Source organism: Chanos chanos, chromosome 7, assembly GCF_902362185.1.
Source record: "Chanos chanos chromosome 7, fChaCha1.1, whole genome shotgun sequence".
NCBI classification, from domain to species: Eukaryota; Metazoa; Chordata; class Actinopteri; order Gonorynchiformes; family Chanidae; genus Chanos; species Chanos chanos.
The window spans coordinates 43,864,481-43,880,269 of NC_044501.1; the positions used below are offsets into that span (position 1 = coordinate 43,864,481).

General features: G+C 40.2%; 1 protein-coding gene across 1 annotated transcript; it reads right to left on the reverse strand.

The window, feature by feature from the left end:
* Positions 1–671: 671 nt before the first annotated feature.
* LOC115816435 (C-type mannose receptor 2-like) lies at positions 672–2,454 on the reverse strand. Its single transcript, XM_030779388.1, has 4 exons — positions 2,031–2,454; positions 1,503–1,859; positions 835–1,197; positions 672–679 (listed from the first exon to the last, which is right to left on the reverse strand). The coding sequence occupies exons 1-4, from the start codon at positions 2,452–2,454 to the stop codon at positions 672–674; spliced, it is 1,152 nt and encodes a 383-aa protein (XP_030635248.1).
* Positions 2,455–15,789: the final 13,335 nt, after the last annotated feature.

The following is a 15,789-nucleotide window of genomic DNA, read 5'->3' on the forward strand; positions in this document are numbered from 1 at the left end:
TACTGTTTCATAAACAGTTCTGATAGCCAGTGTAACCCTAACTGTAATAATTCACGGGATAAGTTATTTTTTCAGAAGGGTTTTCACAGTGAAACGACAAATGCTTTGACGTGTCATGACCACTAGAGGGCTCTGAGGCCAGCAGTACAAGCTGTGTATGTGGTAACAGAGACAGTGATCAGTCAGGCATAGATCGAGTGTTTCTCATGTGTGATTATGTTAAACTGTAAGTAAAGTGGCGCTAACACAACCTAGTCCAATTAGCTGATATGTTTAAATATGACATTTATTTTTCTACACAAACAAAAGGCAAACTTTTCATTTATGTAAATAATATGATTCAAAGTTACTGTTTTAACAAGGCTGACAGTGAGAAAGCAAAGATTATGGTATAGCGTCAACATTATTTATCCACTGTTATGCAACAATAATATGCAAATCAAATTCTAAAAAAAGCAATATAGAAATTTAACCTAAAATGAATCAACAACTTAAAAAAATTGTGCCAAATAAACACAAGTAACCATAGAAACGCAATGATGAACTAGTAATGAACTATGTGCTGCGAAGGGTGATTATAGAACGATATGAATTAACAAAAAAGTCACACACTCGACTTATGTGACATGGAGCCTCAGGTTAGAAGGTCCAGCTGGTCTCCACTGTTCTGTTCAGTCTTCTATAAAACAGAGAAAGAATAAATAACAGCATGACAGACTCTTTAAGGACAATAAACACACACACACACACGCACATGCACACACACGCACATGCACACACACACACACACACACACACACACACACACACACACACACACACACACACACTTACCTTCATAGTTGCTGCAGATAAAGTTCAGTCTGGTATTCTCAGGAAGGCTGATCCATTGTTTGACTCCTCTGGTCTCAACTGCTCCAGTTCTTCCTTCATTTACACACTCCTCCACCACAGTTCCATTCCCTGGAGCCCAGTTCTGGTAACAGGAAGATTCTCCACTCACCCAAAACCAGAAGCCCAGAGTGCAGCTGTAACGTAAGCCCAGCCACACATGAGCAGTGGAGGCCTTTTCAACCCTCTTCATCACCCACTTCTGAATCTTCTCTGAGTGAACTGAGACCAGGTCCACATGATGCTCTCTGCAGTAATTCAGAGCTTCACTCCAGGTCAGAGACTCACTGATCAGGATCAGTTGATCTAGAGAATAAGATATGATCCATGATCATTTTTAGGAAAGAAGAGATGGAGTTATCCTGAAGGGGAGTCTCAGTCTTAAAAGCGACTGCGTAAAGATGAAAAATAATGGAAAACGGACGAGCAGAAAAGCTGAGAACTCAAGCATTTGTGTGTTATGAACGTATCCATGGATCACGGTTTAAGAAAGTGTTTCGATTTTTGTTTTCCTCTCTAGGACCAAACGTTGGATTGTTTTACACTTAGATTTACACGATTACCACTCAGAAAATTAATCTAAAAAAAAAAAACGTAAAGGTCTCACTCACTTTCATGGCAGACAAACTTATCAGTGGTGTTACAGTACCAGTCCCCCATTCGTCTCTCGTACGATTCCTCGCCAGTCACCCATATGATACCACAGTCCTCATTTGGATTGTTATCTGGTTGAGTTTCAGCCCAGTTCTTGAACACTGACCCACTCTGATCTGACCACACCCAGGAACGTCTGAACAGGCCAATCCAGACAGGGTTGTGACCCATCATCTCATTCTTTGTCATGTTATTCTCAGTCTGGTTCCTCACACTGACCAGGTCTGTGTGATGTTCTCTGCAGTAGCTCTGAGCTTCTGTCCAGGTTTTGGCCTGATTAATCAATATGTATCTGTCACTGCTGACCTTTCTCTCTGTAAGACAAACATTTTAATAATTTAATAATTAATGAATGAATATGAGTCTTTCATTGGTGTTTTTTTTTAACACAGATACTTCACTGGTTAGTGATGAAATAATAATAATGTTTAAAAAAAAAGAAAAAAAAAATCAGTTATAAGTTTACTCTGCCCATAAAATATTACCGTCATAACACATGAAAGCAGAAGTCTTTTCACAGTCCTGGGCATTCCAGTCTCCATGATGTGTCATCTCCACACAATCTTCATTTTGACCCTTCGTATCGGGACTCCTTTCAACCCAGTTCTCAAACTCCATCTCTCCATTTCTAAAGAATTTTGTCTCTTCCAAGGACCACAGCCACTTTTCAGAGTCTCCCCTCTGCAGTCCTATCCAAACATGACCCTGTTGTAACTGTATGTCATCATTGTTTATGTCAACACTTTTAATCAGTTCGTCTATGTCCTCTTTGTTGTTAATAGTGGCCAGGTCAGTGTAGTGCTCTCTGCAGTATGTCTGTGCTTCAGTCCAGTTCTTTAACTCATTAACGAAGTGATATTGACGAGGAACACGTGCACACAGAATGAAAAGTCCTGTAAGGAACAGCATCATTACAATTTTGGTCACAGTGGAACATATACATGCAAAATATGCGTTTGTGTATCTTTTCGCTGATTTTTGCATGTGCACACATATTCTGACTGACCTGAGAGAAGGAGGATGGTGCATATGATGTGAATCATCATCTCTGACGGATCTAAACAACAGACAGGTCCATTTTAGTGCTGTCATTATAAACACCGTGCAAACTCAGATGGTAACAATGATAACAGTGTCCAGTTTATTTCATAACTGTTGTTACATGCTGATTTAAGGAGGATCAGTGTGAATTACTGCAGTGTTCATATTTTGATGTTTGATTGTTGCCCCCCCCCCCTCACACACACACATACACACACACACATAGTATCACATTATTTTTTAGTTTCTGCATGTCTTGGATGTCACTGACTTCCCACATCAACATTTCTGATCATGAGCATTATATGGAACACCTAGGGCGTCTGAATATATTTCTGTCCGTTACCGCACTCATGCAACTAACATGGTGACATTGGCATACTTCCCAAAACAGCTCCCTGTGATCGGAAGCCAGACCACACTGTTTGCAGTATCATCTAGATCAGGGGTAGCCAAATCCAGTCCTGGAGAGCCAGTGTCCTGCCGGTTTTTGTTTTCACCTCTTAGCTACCTGTTGATTTTCACTTTGAAAACAGGTGTGCATGCTCTTCAGCCAATCAGAGACAGTATTTAGTCGGTCGACAAGAAAAACAGCAGGACCATGGCCCTCCAGGACCGGATTTGCCCACCCCTGATCTAGATGGTTATATCAAATGTCAGCCAAACAAACCTCTGAATCACCCTCAGTGTCTTTTTATATATACTGAGTCTGCATGCTCTTAAAGGTCTGTGTCTCCACAGCTTTAACTATTTGGTTATTTTAAGGCTCAGACATCATTGCCTGGCATGGGAACTGCACCGCCCTCAACCACAAAGCGCTGTGACTGGTCATGTGGACAGCCCGCAACATCAGTGGATGTGAGCTTCCCTCCACCAATTTACAACAGACAGTGCGTCAACAAGGCCCATAGGATTATCAAAGACCCCATTCACCCCGGCCACGGGCTGTTTCAGCTGCTGCCATCTGGCAAGCGGTACCGCGGCCTCAAGGCCTGGACCCGCAGGCTACGGTTTTTTTCTACCAGGCAACCAGGCTTCTGAACAATGGACACTAACCTGACTGTGACACACATACACACACAGACACACACCCACACCCACACGCGCACACACTTGCGCGCCGCACGGCCGTAGCTGTGCACATTCAAACACACACAAACATGCAAACTACCACATATGCATACGCACAGGCAGCGCCTACTCACACACAGCCTTTTACACACACCGATCATTATTTCTGTTCCCTTTTTAGTACTATCTCTCTGCTATTCCCATTGTTATTTATTCCTATTGTTGCTGCAATGTCGACAAGCCGAAGCCCGAGGATTTTACTCTCTGAAAGTTATGTAATGGAATGTAAGAATAAAAGGAATCTTGAATCTTGAATAACTGACAACAGGTCTGGAACTCTACCTCACTTCCAGCTGTGTTCTACTTGTGATACTTATGAAATAAAAAAAAAAAAAACAATATGTGTGTATATATATATATATATATATATATATATATATATATATATATGATTGTTTTTACCAATATTTGAGAACAGAATCTACCTGACAGAATATCGCTTCCCGCTCAGTTCTCATACATAAATAGTGCAACAAGGCTCAGTAAAAGGATTCCAGCTACCAAAAAAAGAAGTCATCATTTGTCACTAGCATTACTGCTTACCTCAGCGGTTCAAAGAAATAACAACCTGTGTGTGAAGTGTGTTCTTCTCACTCTCTCTCTCTCTCTCTCTCTCTCTCTCTCTCTCTCTCTCTCTGTGTCTCTGTGTCTGTCTCTGTCGTCTCTGATTCTCACTGTATCTGAATGCCCTCTCTATCTGTTACCTTACTGCAGGAAAATAATTTGAATGCTTTCCGGTTTTTGTTTTGTTTTGGTTTTACAGGCGTGAGCTCTGCTGACCATTCCACACTGTCTCTCTCTTGTCATAGTAAAACAATATGCAAAAGAGTGTGTGCTCGCTGTTGACCACACACACACAAAAAAAAGTCTCTCTGACCACATATAACTGTTTACTCAGTGCACAGAGCACTGATGCCAGATCAGCCACCCTATAGACATTATGACACTGCGTGTCCCTGAAGACTGTTTTACATAGTCAAAAAAGTTAGGTTTATTTATAAACAAACACCCGGTCATGTGATCTTCATTTATCAGTGAAAACCCCTTTTGTCCAGGTACTTTATACCCTCAACAATCACAGCGTGAAATATCCCCCCAGTCAATTGCTCAAGTTAAAATACATTGGTTGTTTCAGCCTGTGTGCAAGCTTTTCATTCAGACAATACACCATATCGTGTTGGCTGATCTTCCAGTGGTAAAGTTCTAGGCAACCTGACCAAAATGAGTTGATTTAACTGTTTGAACTGCTGGTTCATGCTCCTTTTAATCTGACTGTCTGAACACACATGGAAAAAGATAGAAAATTGCTCTGATTCCCCTCCTTATATTTTTATAGTGTTATACTTTTCCACCTGACATATCGTTCTCTGATGCCGTTTGAATTTGTTCCATTATTGATGTTATGTATTATAAATATGTATCATATTTACAGCTGCATTATGACTCAGTGTACAAGACGTGTTATAACAAATCCTACCTGTGTGTCTAATCTGTGATGTTCTCCAGTCAGTTGCGATTCTTTCTCTGTCCTCACTGTTTTATGAATGCGTACCTCAATGGGCTGGCTGATTTTTAAGAAAATTAATGGATATTTTTTTCACGATAGATCAAAATACTCCCCTTTGCTTTGCATGTAAGGACTAAGTGTGAACCAGGATCCTGCTTTGCATAGTCAAAATACAGGACTATTTATAAAGAAAGACCACATCCTCTCATCCATTTTACCCATAACCAACCCTCTAATTTCATGTACCTCAACTTAAACATCAGTGTTACTATGAGCATAATAAACATTATTGATAATCATGTTACTACTCTGTCTATGGTTGTTTCCCAGAAGAGTAAAACCAGCAGGTCCAGTGTTCTAGTCAACACAGACAGGTTCACACTACAGATTCATCCATATGTGCACACACACACACACACACACACACACACACACACACACACACACACACACACATGCACACACACAAAGACACACACGCATACACACACGCACACACACACACACACACACACACACACACACACACACACACACACACAGCTGCACATCCACGTTCACATTTTCAAATGGTCAAATGATTTCAGAACAACACATTTACAATACCAATAAAAGTTTTTATTCTCTCCAGTAAAAGGCTTCTACAAACAAGCAAGTTACTGAGAGGGGACAGTGCTAAAATGCTGGACTTCACTCAGGAAAGTGAAAAAAGTTAATGAAATCGCTGACAGCAGCAGTAAGAGACATGGAGTGACGTCGAAGCGTGTACAGCCTTGTGACAGCTCTGACTGCATGTTTAAAAAATGACCACTAGAGGTCAGCAAAGGTCCTTTAAAAAAAGTAGCGTTACTAAGTGTCACTTCTGATATTTTGGACTCAGTATGCATCAACAATCAAATTTTCGGGATCATGTTAAAGTAATCAACTAAATCTTTCTTTCTCTCTTTCTGTCTTTCCTTCTTTCACTTTTTTCTTTTTTTTTTTGGTGTGCTGAACATCTCTTGTCTCTCTAAAGCCCATCTTCTCTCTCTCTCTCTCTCTCTCTCTCTCTCTCTCTCTCTCATTTTTAGGACCATGTCAGAATTACCCATAAATAAATAAATAAAACCCTTTTTTCATTTTTTTCTTGTTGCATAACATCTTTCATCTCTCTAAAACTCATCCCTCTTTCTCTCTCTCTTTCCATCCATTTTCTTCCTCTGAAAGACTTTTCCATCTGCCTGTTCTCTCCATGCCACCTTGACATCTTCTGACATGCCCAGTTTCTTCTGGATCTGAAGAACAGAGTCAGTCTTTTAGTACTGTATACAGTAGATTTATTTCTGTTCTAATGAGGAGAGCACTGTGTGTGTGTGTTGATCTGCTTCTTTAGGAAGAGAGAGACACTCGCCTGCTGTAAGATGGCCTCCTTCACTGCAGGATCATTCACATTCTGATGGGATTTCAGCTCTACTCTCACTATCTTCCTCACTCTGCGCACTTAAAAGACACACACACACACACACACACACACACACACAAACAAACAATCAAACACTTACACTCAGACATATATTCACACCAGTGGTGTGCGGGTCAGGGTTTTTAAATACCCACACCCACCTGACCCACTATGAGAGCTGATCGGCACAGCCCAACCCACAGAAATATGTGTCAATCAACCACCCGAACCCGACCTGACCTGCACACCGTCAGATTTAAACTTCATAGAGATGGCATCCGTATCAGAGGGTGAGAGATAACATTTTCTTATTCAGCGCACATCTCAAAAAGACAGACACTCATATAAACAACAATGTTTTGCACAAGCCACCGTAGACTGCAGGAAAGTGAGCATTTCATTTTGGGGCTGTTTGCCCAAACATTGGCACAATACATAATGCAAGGCATGGCCTATTGTATCTTAGCCTAACAGCATCTGAGTCTAGGCTACTAAACAAACAGACGGATTATTCCAATCGGTGTTCTTTATTGTTGAGTAACAGCAAGTCACCCTTAATTTAAGACATGAACTCTGTCTCTCTGTCTCTCTCCCTCTCACACACACACACCCACACCCATATTGCCATATTGTCAGTGGCAGCGTCTTCTTTCTAACAAAAAAAAAAAAAGTTTTGGCAGCATATGATCTAAACAAAAGCTACAGATGCCTACAGATGTTTAGGGAAAAAAACTCGAAGGTGAAGCCTATTGTCAACACTCTAAAACACATGCATTGACCAAAACCGCAGTCACAAATTGACGATAAAGCTGCTGATAAGATATTAGGCCAAGCTATAGTTATAAATTATGGCCTGGCCTAATGCATTATAAATCATAGCCTGGGTGCAGAGAGATATGTGTGACAGATGTAGGTCACGGTATAGTTCGGTACTGCAGATCATTGACAGCCAGGGTACAAGAGGACCTGCACCCTCTGGTGTGTGTGTGCTTGTGTGTGTGCGTGCGTGTGTGTGTGTGTGTGTGTGTGTGTGTTGGAGAGAGAGAGAGTGTAAGTGACAGAGAAAGGGGAAGAGAAGGTGGAGGGTGGACGAGTAGTCACATTCCTACGGAATGCCACGTTTCTGTAAGTCATTTATAACTTAATCGGAACGCTGCTTTCTCACCTTTTTGACCCAACCCGTCCAAACCTTGTGACATGTTCTGGTAAGCTTAACCAAACCCGCCCGATCTGCGAGTCATGGGTCCGACCCGCGCATCACTGATTCACACCCACACACACACATTAAGAGCTTGTATAAGAAGTCACAGTTCTTATTACCAAAAGACTTGTGATTTAAAACACTACACCATTTTGAGTTATTTTTGAAAACGGATGTTAAGGTCTCACAGCGGTCTGAGTGGTGGGTTCTGCATTAACTCTCTGTGGTGTGAAGATTTACTCACCCCCATAACAGACAAACGGAGTTTTACTGGTACAATTCCAGTCATCCCACTGTCCCACATCATGCTTAATGAAGACCACAGCACAGTTTTCTCTCCCTCCATAATTATCAGGTTTCCCTGTGCTCCAGTTTCTGAATGAGGATTTACTCTGATCTGACCATTTCCACAGTCCCCTGAACAGGCCGATCCAGGCTTCAGTACCGCCCTTTATCAAACTCCATATCATGTCATTCTCAGTCTGGTTCCTCACACTGACCAGGTCTGTATGATGTTCTCTGCAGTAGCTCTGAGCTTCTCTCCAGGATTTGGCCTGAGTAATCACTATGTATCTCTCACTACTGACATTTCTCTCTGGAAGACAAAGATTTTATTAATCCTTTCACTTCATTATGATTTTTACAATCATGATTTAGCTTATTAAAAACATACAACTTCTTTTAATGTTTTTAATTTTTTTGTTTTGTTTTTTTAATATAATCACATACATATGACTTTTTTACTAATTAATTTGATTTTTGGCTCATTTTAGTCCTGTTAACTTGTCTTTCAACTTAACAAATATCTTAAACGTCTTTTTCAGCTCTAATAAATTCATATTTCACTGCAATTTTTCACGTTTAAGATTAAATTACTATCTTTGATAGTATTCATATTTTGTGTATATTGAATGTTTATGGCTATTTTCTTTGTGAAAGTAAGGTCCTCGTTCTCAGATTTTATCAATGAAACGTATGTACACTTATAAAAAATTTACTTATATATATACACCATACACTTATATATAGCCTTAATAAGAGAGCATACAGTGTGCCTGACACGGGAATGAGTAAAGAATAATCACCATCATAACACACAAGTGGGGACAACTCTCTACATGGCATATCATTCCATTTCCCATTCGTTCTCATTATTCCACATTCCTCAGAAGCTCCGAGGTAGTTGTTTGGCTCCCCTATGTCCCAGTTTGTGAATTCCGTCCTTCCCAGTCCAGAGAGCTTCCTGTCTGAAAGAGACCACTCCCACTGCCACTTCAGTCCAATCCAAACACGGTCAACATCTCCTTTAACAGTTTTAATCAGCTCATCTGTGTCCTCTTGGTTGTCAATAGTGGCCAGGTCAATGTAGTGTTCTCTGCAGTATGTCTGTGCTTCAGTCCAGGTCTTCATCTCATTCACAAAGTGATACTGATGAGGAACACATGCAGACAGCATGAAGAGTCCTGTGAGGATAAATAATACAAACTGGCTGTCACTACTTAGGAAAACATTCTGTTTTAATCTCTCTCTCTCTCTCTCTCTCTCTCACACACACACACACACACACACACACACACACACACACATACATTCAGCATGAGTGTTTATGTGGCTTATATCACATATACAGAAGAGCACACTGACCTGAAAGAGTCATGGTGTGTATAATATGATTCATCTGTAAGGAGAACAGAGACAAAAGGCAGGCTGCAGCACTGATATTTGTCATTCACAGATATACAGCCAAATTAGTAACACAGAACACGACATTTACAGTAATATAGTTTTCAGATGCCTTTCCCTACCTTTACGTTTGGCTTGTAGTGTTTTCTGTCACTCTCTCTCTGTTCAAATGTTTCTCTGTCTCTTCTCTCTCTGTTTTATGAACGCTTATCTGAATATTCTTCATTTTTAGTACATATTTGAAGAGTGACTCTGCTCATTTTAATCAGGAGAAGTCATTTGTTTTTCAAATATCCCAACCTGATTTACATGTATTACGTGTTATGTTCACACCTCTGTTTTGCCCTCCTTCATTTTTCATCTGCTCCTCTCATTTCTGCCCTTCGTTCCTCTGTTTCTCTCTCTCTCTCTCTCTCTCGCCCTCTCTCTCTCAGTCACTCAGCATCATTATTTGTTTTGGAAGAGGTCAAATGGAGGCCAAGTCCTTATCTGTATTCTGTGTACCTAAGGAGACGGTGTGGTATGAATAAGACTACCCCAAACTGTGTGCACAGGAGAGTGATAATTGCAACAACAAAAGATCAGGTACACCAGGTTAATAAGTTCTAATTCAGTTATAAAGTAGGGTTCAACAGAAGGTGACATGAGTTCAATACATTCCACATTCCACCAAACACACACATACACACATACACACACACACACACACATGCACACGCACACACACAAGGGACACACACACGCATGCACACACGCACGCGCACACACACACACACACACACACACACACACACACACACACACACAGAGACACACACATGCACAAACACACACAAACATACACACACACACACACACACACACGCACGCACGCACGCGCACACACACACACGCACAGACACACTCATGCTCGCACGCACACAAACATACATACACAGTGATATAATAACTGCTTTGCCAAAAACAAACAAGCACAAAAAATTCATTAAAAGTGCTGTATTTATTAAAAGTGCTTATTCCGGCACTGAAGAATTTAATAACCCTCTCCCCTGGGCTACATATGCCTGACATAATCATCTGTTTAATCTGCTGCATTCCAACACTATTTACTCATTACTATGTTATAGCAATAATGGTGAAGAGACATCAGTGCAATAAATTCAACATACGGATTAGACAGATTAGATTAAGAAATGCGTATAGATATACGGAAATATGCGCACGTATGATTTTTACGATAAATAACCCTGATGGTTTAACTCATATGATGACACTCACGCGTAGCAAACAGTCGCTGCTGAGTCAGACTGAGTGCTGTAATTTAGCTGATGCAGGCAGGAGTATGACACCGTAACTGTACTGCACATTAATGATGACATAAACCAGGTTTCCAGGTCCGAGTGTAACGGACATCTTGCGTCAGTGTCAGTCTCTAAAGACCCAGAACACCGTCATTTAGCTACATCTGCATCTCTTTGTGACTAGCAGACTGATCAGTGTTGGAGACTGCTGCAGACAGTTAATCAGCTACTAAACGGCTAATGATATAAGATGTATTTGATAGGCCTACTAGGTTTAGCAAACTGGTGGAGGAAGGGGGTCTAGCACTACTGAGGATCATTTTGTTTATTTCATATATGTCCGATTCAGTTAAATATGCTTTTACAGAGGCTTGTGATGGAATTTCAGTGTTGTGGATTTGCTGTGCATTGCAAGGGAAAAAAAGGCAAACCTGGGAACAAGTTGAAACACATCGCCCCGTGTTGTAATCCATACATTTCATCGAGGTCAGTAATGTAGATGCCACGTTTAACATTGGGAAAAACGTATGTAACTGAAATAAGTGTCATTTTCCAGAACATTTTCTCAAGCTTCCAGATGTGATTGAATCATCAACAGGGCACCGCCAACTTCACAGTTTTTAGAACATGAAGAGCATGAAATTAAATTTCTGAGAGAAGCCATGCGCCTGTAAATATTGTAATAGGGCGCTGTCGATATAAATGCGTAAAACGTGTAACATGTGTCTCTCAGTGTGAAGAAGCCTTACCAGTTGCTGTGTTTCCGTGTCTCCGTGTCTCTCACTCACGGATGTTAAGATATAAATTTGATTCTTATGTTTGTTGCCTTTCGCGCTGTATTTTGTTGTTCTGAGTTGAATAGAACGCATGCTTTGACATGCGTTTGCCAGTAGGGGGCTCTAAGTGCCCGATCTGTCCCGGCTGCCCGATCCATTCCGCAGTAGACTCTATGTCAGCGATGCCGTCTGTGTCAGGGGTGTACACGGCGTACACAAGCATGACACGTGTACTACACAAAAAGAGGACAAGGTTCCGACAACTGTTTAAATTACGGACGTAGGCAGTGTATCTGGTGATTCACCAATCAAGGAGTCATGCCGCTCTCGAGGAATGGGGAGATCACCACCTTTCTTGTAGGACGTCTCAGAGTAAAGGCGATTCATGAGCTAGAGTGTGCCCTCGTGCCCTGAGGGCGACGTGATAGTCCACCAACACTTACTTCCCCAAAAACAGAGACTGGGAGTTACCACTGTTAAAAAAAAAAAAGTCGACCAACAGAATGACCTGTATTAGGTTACTTTTTCATCTTTATTGCAGGTTAAGCAGAAAAAAACAGCTTGCTCTTGAACAGAAATGAAGGCTTTCCATGAAAAATGCTTCTTGTTGGGAAAATCTAAAGCTATGAAGGTCAGATTAAAATGCTCATTTTAATCTGACCGTGTGAAGTCACATGTAAAAAGACAGAGACTTGTTCTCCTTCCCCTCTTGTGATTCTCTTCCACATGACATATTGTTCTCTGATATTAGCTGAATTAGTTCCATTGTTGATGTTATGTGTTATACTGATGTATTATATTTACAGTTGCATTATGACTCTTTCTGTGAAGTATGTGTCTGTGTGTGAAGTTTGTGATGTTCTCTGTTCACTTTCTGTTCAGCTGTGACTCTTTCTCTGTCCTCGTTGTGTTATGAATGCATACATCAGTAAGCTGACTTATTTATGGGAAAATAATTTAGATATGTTTTTTTTTTCTCCACGATAGATCAGAAAACTCCCCTTTGCTTTACTTATAAGGACTAATGGTGAACCAGGATCCTGTTTTGCGTAGTCAAAATGCAGGGTTATTTACGAAGAAAGACCCAGTCCTTCGGTCCTTTTTCTTGTATCAGCTCTCTTTTCTTTGTACCTTATGAACTAACATGAATGTTATGATGCGCATAATAAACATAGCTGAAAATCATGTAACTATGTCAACGATTCTTTCCAAAAAGAGTCAGTCCAACAGAACCAGTGTAACGGATAGCACAGACAGGTTCACAATGCAGGTACATCCATAGACAGAGACAAGCGCGCGCGTGCGAACACACACACACACACACACACACGCACACACATCCTTAAAACTGAACACATTCACAAGCATACGTTTTTCAAACGTTCAAGTGATTTCAGAACAAGATGTTCATTATGCCAAAAAAAAAAGTTTAATTTTCTCTGGTAAAAGGCTTTTACAAACAAGCAAGTTGCTGAAAGGAGACAGTGCTAATATAGTGGAATTCAGTCTGGAAATTTAAAAAATAAAGTCTGGAGCTCGGTCTTGCGGGAATTTGCGCTATTTGGTACAAATGTCGATTTGTGCTCCTGGCACAAAGCTTTTGCGACTCTCCCAATCGCTCATTGGCGAGGGTTCACATTAATATAGCGCATTAATATTACGTTACATTTATATAGTAGCCTACAGAATCAAAGAAATCATCAGATGAATTATTTCTACATTTAGAAAAAAAAATATGTAGAAAAGATGACGAAGCATTTGCAGGTAAGCATATGGTAAGGCCAAAACTTGTCTGTTAACCTGATGACTTTGTCTTTGTCCTTATCATAGAAAATTATTTCAATGCGTAAAATCTGTTCAATTTGTCTCACCAACTTCATACCTCCCAGATATAAGAGGTGGATGGATTATGAGCCGTTAATAAAGTCAACCTGCTAAAAGGTTATATCACAATAGTGAGTTCCAAGCGGAGAGTTTTGATAACAAAACTGTTTTGATAACATGATAACAAATGCACATTTGTACTCATTCTACACATTCCACGCGAGACTGTGTTGGAGGCATGTGATGCTGTAAAATTGCCTTCTACCGTGTGTTTGCTCCATTTGCATTTTTAAAAATGAACACTAGAGGTCAGCAGGAGTCCCTGAAACCAAGTCGCTGCACGAAATATCGCCTTTCGGACTTGAAATGCATCAACAAACATTGTCAAAATTGTAAAAAAAAATCCCCCCCCCCCCCCCCACCTCGACCCTAAAACTTCTCATCTCTCTAAAACTCATCCCTCTTCTTTCGCTCTCTCTTTTCATCCAATTTCTTCTTGTGAAAGACTTTTCCATCTGCCTGTTCTCTCCATGCCACCTTGACGTCTTCTGACATGCCCAGTTTCTTCTGGATCTGAAGAACAGAATCAGTCTTTTAGTGCTGTATACAGTAGATTTATTTCTGTTCTAATGAGGAGAGCACTGTGTGTGAGTGTTGATCTGCTTCTTTAGGAAGAGAGAGAAACTCACCTGCTGTAAGATGGCCTCCTTCACTGCAGGATCATTCACATTCTGATGGGATTTCAGCTCCACTCTCACTATCTTCCTCATTCTGGGCACTTAAAAGACACACACACACGCGCGCGCACACACACACACACACACACACACACACACACACACACACACACACACACACACAAGCAAACACACACACAAATTTACATTCTTATTCAGAATTCATTTGTGATGTCTCTTTACCTAAAGCCCTGTAATTTAAAACATGGTGCCATTCTGAGTGATTTTTGGACACCTATATTGAGGTCTGGGAGCAATTTGTGTGATGGATCCAATACTGACAGTGTTTTGTGAGAGGATGTACTATAACAACAGCAGTTTAAAACAGCTGTATGTTACAATGTTTATCATTACACACACACACACACACACACACACATACACTCCTCATCTTATCTATAAAGAAGACTCCCCATGAATAGTGCATTTAAAAATTGTGAAACAATCCATTCTTCTTGGACTAAACCTAGTGTTACTTCATGTTGTTTTAGTCACTGCCATTTGTTTTTACTTTACCAAATTTAACTATGTCTCCAAAAATTAAATATGAAAAGTAACAACCATTAAGCTCACCATAATAACAAAATTGTTTTTTTTAATGTCATCTTTAATTTGAAACTTTTAAGGAAGGTCATTACTTGTGTCTTGGCCACACCTGTTTATAGTATTCAGTTCATATAATTATATCTCAGTAAAGTACATTCGACAAATTATAATAAATGAGCTCACCTTCATAGCAAACAAATGGCTTTTCATTCTCACACCACAAGTCATCCCATCGTCCCAGTATTTTACCAGTTACCTCCATGACAGCACAGTTCTCGTTACCCCCATTGTTATTAGGTTGTCCAGATGCCCAGTTTGTGAATGAGGAGTCACTCCGATCTGACCATTTCCATGAGCCCCTGAACAGGCCGATCCAGGTTTTACTGCTGTCCTTTATCAAACTCCATATCATGTCATTCTCAGTCTGGTTCCTCACACTGACCAGGTCTGTATGATGTTCTCTGCAGTAGCTCTGAGCTTCTCTCCAGGTTTTGGTCTCAGTAATCACTATGTATCTCTCACTGCTTACCTTTCTCTCTGGAAGACAAATATATATTTTTTTTAATCTCCAACATTAATATCAATATGATTAATAAAATTAATAATTAAATATGTAACCAGTTGGCTCTTTTGTTGTGAGACAAAGTTACTTGTGTAACAATTGTAATTTTTCTTTTTGTTTTATTTCATGTCGTTGCCTAATTTTAATTCAGGATTTTCAGCCATGTTATAGTCTAGTTTTTACAGATTATATTCTCCATAATCTTACTGTAGTCTCTGTTCATTAGACCAACATCTTCATCCCTTGGTAAGAACCTAGACTGAAAAATTTATGTATGGTTTGTAGAAAAAATTAATACATAATGATGATTAGAATAACAAACAGCATAATGTGAGGTTTCACATGCTGTATTATTCCATTGTCCATCATTACTCATCACAGCACATAATTCAGTCTTGAGATCATTTGTCTCTGCTAGATGCCACTTTTCATGTATGGTAGTCGTGTTAACTTATCCTTCAGTTTAACAGATAAATTAATCCCATGGCAAGAAA